General features: G+C 34.7%; 1 protein-coding gene across 1 annotated transcript in view; it reads right to left on the bottom strand.

The window, feature by feature from the left end:
• The window catches only part of PLCZ1 (phospholipase C zeta 1), a 40,872-nt gene that overhangs the window by 21,903 nt on the left and 6,915 nt on the right, over positions 1–12,054 (bottom strand). The window contains exons 3-5 of the mRNA XM_033058644.1: positions 8,179–8,380; positions 6,457–6,601; positions 4,467–4,622 (exon numbers count right to left, since the gene is read on the bottom strand). Of these exons, the coding sequence (XP_032914535.1) occupies positions 4,467–4,622; positions 6,457–6,601; positions 8,179–8,380 (503 nt within the window). The remainder of the gene's footprint in view (positions 1–4,466; positions 4,623–6,456; positions 6,602–8,178; positions 8,381–12,054) is intronic.

Raw genomic sequence — 12,054 nt, 5'->3', positions numbered from 1 at the left:
GGTTTTGAGACAATGACAAAATTTGTTAAGTACAACTGTTAAAAAAACTCAACACCAGCTATCTTTAACAATTCAAGAGAATCATACTTAGTGAAGTGTGAATGAATGTCTTTGTGGCAGCCTTATAAATCACAGTTATCAACATACTTTAAATCAATACTCCCATCAATGTCTGAGCTCTAGGTAACCAGACATTTATTACATTAGGAGCAGCATTTTAGCTACCTCATAACAAGTTTTCATACAACACATTTACCTAGTGAGAAGCACCCTCCCCTGAAAATTCCACCTCTGTATTATGCTCTGTAGCAAACTTCAGCTAAGCCTGGTCTGAAGCTAAACACCTGTGCTGTAGTTGAGGTGCTATTCTACACAGGCAACCAAATCTCTGGATAGACTGGAAAGAAATCCAAAGGGTGATTGCAGTGAAAGGTGGTTACAGGTTGGCCGTGATATTAATACAGTGTGCTCAGAGTCTTCATTGCACAGATTCCTTACCAAAATTTAGTGTTCCAAGATACCTTTCCAAACAAAAGACCTGACTTTTATACACCAGATAAACCATCAACACACTGGGTGATGATATAATATATGGCACTGTCCTGTTTTTAGTCACCTCCTGAAATTGCTTTACACTACACGGAAACTATTAACAACCAGCAATGACTGTCACATACTTACTACATTTCTGGGAAAACCTTGTTCCCTCAAGAAGAATGCAATGTCTAAAAATAGTGAAGGAATTAGACGAATCTCCTGTAAGTACTCACTACAGCCTAGAGATTCCAGAAATTTTATTTTTGGGGTGATCATCAAGACCTACCACATTCTCATATGCTTCTTCTAATTTTATTAAAGAATAGATGCCACAGATTGATTGAAAGGCAAAAGAGTGACTAGAAATGTTTTCACCTGTTAAGAAGTAAAGATATTTCTGATCCAAAGACTTGGTCAAGACATTTGCATATGTGACTGGTTGGTCAAAATAAAGAGGAATTAATCTCATAACTGAAGCAACAGAATTAGATATGCTAAAGCAGGTTAGATCTTTAATTTCTCAGTGGAAACATTCACTGTGTAGAGAAAGCTCCTTTGTATACTGAATAGATAAAGGTGAAGGATAGTGGGGAGAATGAGTCCTGACTTATGGGGTTAGCTGTTTTTTCCCATAATAGCAGAATTTAAAATGTCCATAGATCATAAAGTTATACTGGAGACCTCCTATTGATCTTTCTCATGGACATCATTAAACAGATCTTTTTATTTGGACACCACAGGTTTAACAACCACAGGGAAGCCTTGGCAATCCTGGCCAGAAATGCTTCTGAACCACCATATACAGCAATTGATCTTGCAGCTGTGTGGTAAACATTAAAGACAACTTGTAAAATCACAGTAGCTGCCACTTTTCTTTCAGTTAATCACACATCAATATCTCATTCCAACTTTGTGACAGGAAACCTGCAAATAATAAAAAATTCCTAACTATCTGATATATATAGCCTGTCAGCAACGTAAGGCAGTTCAATGCACTACACTGCAAAATAATTGAGGAACAAACCTTCATCAAAGCATCGATGTGTTTACATTCCTTTCTGTGTTATATTGGATGCCTACATGTTTCTTTCAATTGCTGTCAAATTTTGTAGAGAGGAAGGACACAGCCGGGTAAGTAAAACCTTATCTCTTCTAGCATCCTGATAGGTTCATCTGCAAATTGCTGTGTAAGACACTTCATACCTTCCCTTTCTATCAGCACATCACCAGGAGTACTGGTGCAACCAGCAGGGATGTCTGGCACCAGGCAGTGGTGTCAAATCTAATTTAATGCAGGAACTGACTCCAAGGTTCCAAGTGAATATTAGAGGAACTTCATGAAGTCTCTTTAGAAGTACCATGAAAAAGACTAGGAGGAGAGAATTGTATCACGTCTGTTGCTTTGGGTGCCAAAACATGTGCTTGTTGAAGAAGTAGAACAGATAGGTGAAGCTTAAGGGCGGCCTCAGTTTCTGGTGGGATAAGGTATGTGTGAAAGAAAGAGTAAAAATCTTCTTCTCTTTCCTCCATATGTAGAGGAAGAACTGTGTTGAGATGCTACAGAATACAAGAATTGCAGGGAATTAACAATGTCAATATAGTCAGCTGGAAGTGCGAATATGTGGCTGAAGGCAAGGAATTTTAAAAAAAACTTTTATTCCTGAAATTTTCTGGGGTTTGTTTTTTAGATGAAGCAAGTATTGGGAAAAGCAGAGAGAAGAAGCATTCAGTGATCCTCCACTTTTATTTTCTGGTCCTCTGTGTGATTTTCACTCAGACTTACAATGGTAGGACCCATCATTAAAAGGTGGTCAGTAATCCCCTGAGTGGGTTTGCTCCTCATTTTAACCTCCTTCCACACACACACACACACACACACAAAATCATCTCACCTGACAAAGGTATAGCTCGAGATCTACTTAAAGAAGGAAGTAGAAGATTGACCATGTAAGAGAAAATAATTTCCATGGAAGCCTCCAAAACTCCAAAACCTAAAAGGAACCCATAACTGGCAAATGTTTCTCTGAAGTGTTTGGAGAAACTTTGTTTTGGTTTCCCACTTCATGTACACACAAGAGAACCATTTGATTCTGATGTTGAAAAACACTGATGTGGCTTTTTCCCTATTTTGTTCATGCTCCATCTTGAAAAAAGTAGAGCAGTAAATCATATAGGTGAGAACTTCTTTTTTTTTCACACTAACTGAGAATCCTTCCCACAAAAGAGCATTTTAAATTCACCATTTATGGTTCTGTAACGTCTCTTTTGCACAGCTTAAGTAAAGTAATTTGAAGACTAAATTCAAAATTTGGCTTTCTCAAATGAATTTACCCAGGCCTTGAAAATGCACAAGATCCTAAGCTTTAAAGATATGATGTCACTAAACTCCTTTTGAACATGGACCAAAAGCGGTTCTTCAAAAAGATACCATCCAAAAGTCAAGCTTACTAAAGAATTTACAAATTCAGTCATAGCTACATATTTCCATTTCTAAGTAAAATCCTACTGGTTTCTTTTACATGCATGATCCTAATTTATGTTCATTCTCAAGATAATAATTTATTAAATTCAAACTTTTGTAAGAAGCTGAGAACAACTGTGTTATTTAGTTAATCCTTACACCTTGCACAGATGGAAATATCTCTCACAATATTTTAACATGTTAAAAGTTCAGGAGAATGAATCTTACCTGACAACATTTCCATACTGATAAACCCAGCAATCCATTTTCAGGCAAAAGCACTACAGATCTGACTAATGAAAACTTTAAGCTATGGAAATATGAACTCTCTATATCACAGTAACCATATGGTAAGAGACATATATCCTAGAAAGCAATATTTTAATTGTGTGATTCAGTGACTCCATGTTCACTGATTTTGTGCTTGCTTCAGAGGACATGTGATCCCTGGACATCTACACTGAATCCAGCTGTGCTTTGAGAAGCTTTAAAACAAGCCCTCTGTTTCTGTAGTTTCTACTTTTAATAGATATAGTTTCTACTTTTTCCTAATTGAAAAAACAGTTTTCAGTGTTTCAGAATTACATTGGACACCATGATGTAAAAAAACCCATAATGCTACAAAAAAAATTTAAAAGGCAGAGAAATGTGAATATTAAATAAATTTACAGATGCATTGTTATGGAAATATAAGAGTATGGTAATACTTTATCACATCTTCTGGACAGATCACTTCAAAAATATTTTTCTTTGACAAATGCTTTAAAAATTGCAACCTTTTATGTGCTGTTTTTCCTCACGACAGTGCTTCCTTCCCACATTTTCATTTGCATTTTTTTCAGCTACTGTAAGAAAAAAATTGTGTAAAGTATAGCTACCACAGGCAACAGTGCCAAGCCAAAATAAGTATTTTGTGTGTGTGCATGCGTTTGTGCTACAAGGGATATGAAAAAAAGATTGTCCTTGAAAGAAAATTATGTGCAAAGACTGGAACAGTGGAAATTTGTTTGGTTTTGTTTGCAATAAAATGTTCAATACCCATCTAATTGCCTTTTCTGACTCCATATCCCAGGGGTATCAGGCCACCAGCTGAGAAACACTGTCTTAAGGGAGAAACACACTAAGAAACAGAATTGATTTGCAGTAGCAGAAGACAAAGCTTCATCATCACAGTTACTGACCAAAAATGTAGATTCAGATTTCCATTTCAATAACATGTTTAAATTTCAGGAATTTCCTTTAATTTAAGCAACAAAAAATAAATCAGCAGGTAAAAGATACACCAACATGTGGCATCTTTACACGTGGCATTTTTGTGCTGTTTAAATATTTTTTGTTACTCCCTGAAGTCTATTTAAGGCACAAGATGTGATCCATAAATTCAGTTCCAGAGGATTAAAAAATAAATAAATTAAGAACCCCACCATTTTTTCCATTTCTTTCATAGACAAAAATGAAAACTTATTACCTCAGGAGAAGGTAGTTGAGAAATATCTACTTCACCACCAACTGGTAAAGAAAGAAGTTTTTCACCTAGAATATCTTTCAGTTGCTCTGCCATTACTTCCTGCTGTTTAGGGCTGCAGTGGTTCTCCAAAGACAGTACAAGTGGATAGACAGATGACTGGAAATATAATTTTAGGATTTTATTATTAATAAATAAAAATGTGAATAATTGCTTTTCCAAAATACCTTACAAAACTCCCCTTGGCAATCTGTATTTACCTTAATTTCCAAAACGTTCAGAATACAGATCAGTGGTTTCAGGTTAGCAATACAAGAAAAAGCCCACATTTGTGGAAAAGAGAAAACACAAATGAAGAAGAAAAAATTCACCTTCAGAAAGCTAAAACAGAGCTAGACATATGCAGAGGTGTAAAAAGACCTGCTTTGTTTTGGTTTTAAAAGGTAAAATTAGATTCTAAAATTAAAATTGACGGCATAATGCAGACATAAATATCTTGCTGTAGTTAATAACAGACTTTTTTGGACTATTTTTCAAGCTGATAATCTCCCCAAACCTTATTCAGAAATTATTGCCTTTACACAAACAAGGTATGAAGATTTTTTTGTTTTTCATAATATCACAAACTTTTCTAGGGACAGTCTACACTTTCCTCATTACAGCACTAAAGCAAGGGTAATAGAGTAAAAATTAAAGGTAAAAGGTGAAAAAGGGAAACTGAGTAAAAAATTAGAATAACTCAAAAGAAACACATCCATTTAAACATATAAGTAAATCTCCTAAGTAATACTGGTGGCTACAAAAAGCACAGACTGAATGAAATCTTTGCTAGCAGAGGTAGAACCTAAATTGTCAATAAGGAAAACACGATTTTATGTTTTTCCTATCTTTACATTTGCCCCCTGAGCATCTGCTATTGACTGTTTAGAGAAGCAAAGCTCAGCCTGCATGGACGGCTGGTACCAGCTGCCACCTATTGTGATTTTATCATCTCATTGGCACTTGGGCTTGAGAAATCAAGTTTGCATTAGAGTTAAGCACAATATGTTGTGTATTAGCAAGAATAGGAGAACTATACTCAATGGGTTTGAAAAGCAGTGGAATAAAATCATGGTTTTAATTTCACTTTTAAAATCAGAGACTAATTAAGTTTTATATAGAAAACAGTAAAAACACAACTTTGATAAACATTGAGAAGGCTATACACACATATTAATAAAAATCCACATAAATTTATGCTCATGGATGTATATATTCACACACATAATGCTGGCCTGATTCTGAGATTTATCTTAATAGTCATTCAGCACTTCCTTTGAGCAGGAATTTTGCCAGAAGCCTATACAAAAGCCTGAGACAGTGCCAAAAACTCTCCAGATTTCAGTGTTTTTCCAGAGATAGGCAAAAAGAACATTGCCCTGATGAGTCACCTGATAAAAAAAATCAGTAACTGCTAACATTTATCAGGGTCAGCATTGAAAATTAAGAGAGGAAATGGAAAACAAAGTCTCAAACTCATCTATTATCTAATATTTTTGTCTGTTTCATAAATTCACACATAGGATATAAGACAGACTGATAACAGCAGAAGAATAAGTGATGCAAAAACCTTTAAAAAATATAAAAAAGAAGAAAAACATCAGACCAATTCTGAACTAGTTCTTCAATTTATATTCATAGTCCTTGTTGAAATGATCTCAGGTGAGAATTGCACCTAACAAGCTAAGATCACCTGAATCTTTTGCATTAAGTTTGGTTTATATTCATTATCAGGAAAAATCATTATGATTCCTTTCCTTTAATTTTTTTCTAAAATTCATTAAGAACAAATAGCACAATTGCTCTGCAATTAGTTTTAACAATGCCCATTGCCACAGATTCTGTTTCATATTTTTTTACCCAGGAGAACCTATAAGAGCCATGTCCCTGGCTTAGTTAAAGCCCCCATGACATTCTAACCAACGTATGTCTACATACATGTATCTATACGTACCAGAAATGCATACTTCTCAATCACATGAATTACAGAACGAAATGGAATTCTGCTTGTTAAAGTGTGGCCATGATACACAATAGGTTCATTGTTGTTGCCATCCCAGCAGTCAATCTCCAGGCAACGACATCCTTTTAAGAGAGCACTTCAGTAGAACAAGAGAAACAATTTTACAGCCAAAAGAGACCATACTTTTTTATACAAGTTTCAGTATTTCTGGTTATGAGCACAGCAATTAATTACAGAAAAAACAACTCATTTTCATCACAATAAAAATAAATCCTACTGAAGTATACATATATGAGACAGACATACTTTCTGTTGTTTGTTTTAGGTGTGTTATGTAACAGATATACTATGCTTTATCAGAGCATTAAAGAATATAGGATTACCTGAATTATCTTCCTTAAAAAGCCAAAAAAGAGGGTCAAAGATTTCAATAAAGGAATTTTGGAATAAAGGCAAATTACCACTTAGAATACAAGAATACGTATTTCAAATGGTCTTTTGTATTACTATACTATAAACTTGCTTGCAATTTTGAGAATCATTTAAAAATCTATTGCACTTAGAGAATCAGGTCGCATTTGGTCTTTACATAAGTCAGTTCTTCTCCCCAGACCATATTTCTAATAGGGAGTGCTAGAGTTTCTCAGGCACCTTGACTGTACTGCTTTAATTTTAATATGTTAGTGGCTTCCCTTAAATTCTTAGATTTATAATGTTTGACTGGCAACTAACTGAAACATTTCTTATAAACTGTTTTACTTAATTACCAATCTGTCTTTTACATGCTGCTTTTCACACATTAACAATATGTCAAATGTGCCTCTAGCTGATTCTAGCATTTTCCTCACACAAATAGTAGATAAAGAGGAAGACAGGAGGATTATACCCTCTTTGCAATTACTTTCAGCAATGCAGCATTAACATCATGGAATTTTAAATACTGTTAGAAGTTCAGTATTGCTTCTGATGGTTGCAAGTCACTGTAGAACATTAAGAGAGCAACCAAGGAAGAAGACTTCAGGTGTATGATTGTTCAAACTGCTTTCCCTTCACTAAAGTAGTACAAATAATAGGAATTACGGACACATATCTTCCTAATTCTTAATACATACTGCCCTCTCAGTGTTGTCTTTATTAAACAATCCATTTCCTTCTTCCCTGCCTTGGCAATAAGGCATCCTGGTCATCATCCTCTTGAAGTCACACACTGCAGAGGTTCTTCTCTGTGCTTGAGTGCCCACATTTTGTAGTCTTTGTTGTTCCTAAACTGCCCCCATTGCAAAATGCACTGAACACAAATGTCACAGGCATACCCCAACACATCCTATATATTGAACAGACTAGAATTTGCCCAGGAATTTTACATTTATTTCTGGGAGTTATTTATTTTTGCATGACATGTTAAGATTAAAAACTGATTTAATCATGTACTCTACACCATAGTATAGATTTCATTTGCTGCAAGGTTGATTTTCTGAGATGCAAGTGAAAAAATATATTGTTTCCAGACTCTGAACAGATGGTTTGGCAAATATATTGAAAAGTGTACACACAAAATGAAATACCACTCTCACATTTTCAACTTGTATCTTTGATGGCTTTGTCCTGTTTTGCCAAGTAGGATTGTATGTGACTTAGTATTCATTAAAGAAAAAACAAAAAACAACAAAACAACAAAGAATGTTTAAAATATTTAAAAAAATGTCTAAATACCTGGTATATCCCCATAAATGACTGGGTCCCACTATCTGGTCAGATATCAAGTAGGTGTTGTGAGAAGATGAAATATAATAGTCACATAATGGCTGGGTCATATCTTGATAGACAGCCCTGTGCTGGCTTTTAAATATTGAACATTCTTCTGAGTTCATGTACTTTATAAATCCTTCAAATGACAACTGCCTTTTCTTCCTCACTGAACAAAAACAAAAGGGAAAAATCTCTGTCATTAAGCTACTCTGATGGTTATATCTATGCACTTTCTGAAAATTCTGAACACTGCTTAAAGTTATACAAACAACATTTTCCTGTAATTTTAAAATCCATAACATATGTATAAACAACACAAACATCAGATAGATGTGACTCTGGAGCTGAATTGCTGTGGTTCAAACTTCTGAGAGGAAGTAAATATGTTTTGACACTTTTATTCTTCTATGGACAGCAGTAAGAGGAGTTTTCAGTAGTCGTAATTAAATATAAACTAAAATATTCATTGTTAACTTTGGAAAGTAACATGCCAGACAATGGACTAAGAGAATCTTCTTCTCTCTTTTAAGAGAATCAGGATTGTTCTCTAAAAATTCAGTCAGAAATTCTCAATATAATCTTGCAGAAACTAGGACTCCTAGCACCACATCTTCCCTAGGGGTGGAAAATTGCAAATAAATATTGATCAAATCAACATTTAGAAATAATTAAAATAAAAATAGCATCTTAACAAAAGCAACAACTGCCCACACAGATGAATTGTAAATGAAGCTTATTACACTGCTGCATTTGTAACAAAATGAACTGAGTCCATACCAGTGGTAGTCATCCCATTTGTTTTGGTTTTGGTTTAATGGCAAACAGAGCCATTACACTGCCAGTTACTGCTCCCAAGGCCATGTTTCTAATGCAGGCATTTTACAAATTATATAATCTCAAAAGTTAGCTTTACTTCAAAGCTTCAAAGTTAGAATTAGTGAGGGATTTTGTCCAGTTCTTACTCTAAAATAACTTTATTGTCACCATAGCAGGCTAGCAGTGAACAAGCAGTAAATAACCCAAGATTATTTTATGCTAACAATAACTTAGAAGTCAATGTATACAAACTTGGAGACTGGAAATACCTGCAAGAAAACCCTCTTATCTGCCCTGGTAATTCTTACTACAGCTGTAAGAATCAGGATGTCCAAGTTAGAATTGCAGTTATTGATCTACAGTGTGTGACAGACTGAAAGTTTTACACCTGAATGAGAATTTACAGAAAATAATTATTTCTCAATTACGCAGGTCTTTGAACTAGAAAACTTGCAATGTTTTAAAGTGATAAAGAAAAACAGAAGACCATCCAGATATCAAATATACATTCACCCAAGAATTGTTATTTCTACCAGCAGTCCTTCTGAAGTTTTTCTTCCAGACTTCCATCGATGAAGAATCCACAGACAACCCAGTAAAATCATTTTGACAGCTAAATAACCTTATTGTTAGGAAATTTTCCATAATTAGGAAACAGAAGTTTAGCTGAAACTTCCTTGCTGTCCAAAGTATTTGCTCTGTTTGGTATTAGTCCTCCCCTCTTTTTTCATACTCTTTCACTTATGAGAGTTGCTCTCACACTTCCCTCATTCCACTGCTTTCCACATAAACAAATCCAATCCAGGCCATCTTTCTGTTTCAGATTTCTGGCAATTTTCATTTAGTGCTGTTAATCTTTCATAGGAGAAAACAGGATACTATTTCTTCATGGAATGTCCTGACAAGTTGCTACTCACCTTTACCATCTTTGAAGGGTTTACATATTTATTATTTGCCCCTTTTTTTTTTCCAAGTAATTGAAAGTGTCTAGTTCATTGGATGCTCCCTTTCTAAAATAGATATTACATTTGATCTTTTCCATTCTTTCAATTCATTGTTCATTTCCCCCTTGTTTTCAAAAGTAACCTTTGACTTGTATTAGTCAAGCTTGTTAGAGCCAATTATTTAAAACTTGGATTTGTCAAACTGTCTTCACTGACCTGATTACATCATTTAAGAAGGTCTTATCCTGTTTCATCCATATTTTTGACTGAGATCTTTCTCAGATTAATAATATTAATAATACTACAGAGATAACTGTACTTATTCCATAAGGAATTTCTTTGGTCTTCTAGCTGAGAGATCTGCAGGATGGCCTCTTGCTACCCTGATGACTCTTGAAAAAATGTATCCTATTTAGTATTTTGACTTAGATTTATCCACATACATGTGTTATATTGTTTTATACTTGTAACAATTGATTAAGTTTCTACTTTCTGGATCTTTAAAACACATTTTGAATTTTTTTACATTACTCAGAATACACTCATTCTGTATATTTTGCCTATAATGAATTACATCAACTGTCTGGATTTCATATCTCATTAATTTATTTTTCATGGTCTGTATATTTCTCTGAGTAATTACAAATAGAGCTAGTAACTATTTGTGTGTGTGTATTTTTTTATTTTCTAACAATTCTTACCTTTTCTGCATTTATTTATTAAATTATAGAAAAAATACTGTTTTTTCAAAGGCTTGCTTTTTTTCTGAATTATTTATAACATTTTACTAGCTGCTCTTGTTATACACAAAAGTTAACTGCAATATTCTCAAGAGAAATTAATGTTTAAGCAAATATGCCGATGACCATAATCCTCCAGAAACGAACATCTAGCATTGTTTTTTAGTCAATATGTATGCTTGTGGATTTCAGTAAAACATTCAGCTCATGTCTCCAATCAACGGACTAAAATTATTTATATTTTCACAGAGGTTATTACAGACCCTCACATTTCTGAGGAATAGCCAGCTCAGTAATATTATTTGCTGACCATTTACAGACATTTTCTGCTTCTACATTAAAGGAAATGGGAATTCATCTCCATAACTATTCCAGAGTGAAAAGACTTTCATCAAGGCCTTGCATTTCTTCCCTGGACAAAGCTCAGTCTTTTTCTCCATTAGGACCATTTACCTGTAGTTAGTGTGCACATACATATCATTGGTTGTAGAAAGGGAAGGCAAGAAAAGATTTCTGTCTTCTCATTACCTCTTTTTGCTCACAAAGTTCAATAATTTTTTTTTTGCCCTCCTCTTTTGGATGGTGTGGAATTCATTTTATTCACAATATTCTTTTATATTGTTTGAACTTTTAAGATCTGATTTAAGAAAAAAATATTTTTCTCATTCCTCCTGTTAAAGAAAACTCCAGCTCTGCCATATATACAAATAGTGTCATATCAGAGAGGAATTATGGATGTAATCTGAGTATTTGAAAGACTCGGATTACATTATGCATTATTTTTAGAGTTTATTACATTCTGTTTTCTTATTTATTTTGGAATTTCTTTGAAAGTACTTTTCTTCCTCCTAGGAAAGAAGACTTTCACAAGATGTTTGCTGCCCTGAAGGCCTGTAGAGTACCCTTACTGAAGCAGACAGAACAAGTAAGAAAATCACTCTGCACTGGCCAGAGCCTCCTACAAGACCTGTTTGCTTCTGGAGGGACCGAGTACAACCTGCACCCTGACAGGGTAGGGGGACAGGGGTCTGCACTGAAGTGGAGACTGGGAATGGGGAGGAGAAGAGACTGAACTGAATTTGAGACCATGAAATTGGGAGAAAGGTGTTTGCCATGCTTTTAAGAGTATGTGTGGGCTCTTTGTTTCCTAACAGCTAAATTAGTAATTAAATGTCTCTGTCACTTGGTCCCCAGGGGTAGTGAAATGGGTACAGACATATCTGCTGGGAATTTTAGGGTTGAACTCATGACAAATACTTGCAATCAGAGACAAGGGTGTTGCTTTGCTATACTGGAAGGAGGAAGCTTTCAATCTTTAAAAGTCAGGCAGAAACATCATC

This window comes from Catharus ustulatus, chromosome 4 (assembly GCF_009819885.2).
Source record: "Catharus ustulatus isolate bCatUst1 chromosome 4, bCatUst1.pri.v2, whole genome shotgun sequence".
NCBI lineage: Eukaryota > Metazoa > Chordata > Aves > Passeriformes > Turdidae > Catharus > Catharus ustulatus.
Note: the sequence above shows the minus strand (reverse complement) of the source record. Positions and strands in the feature narration are given on the sequence as shown.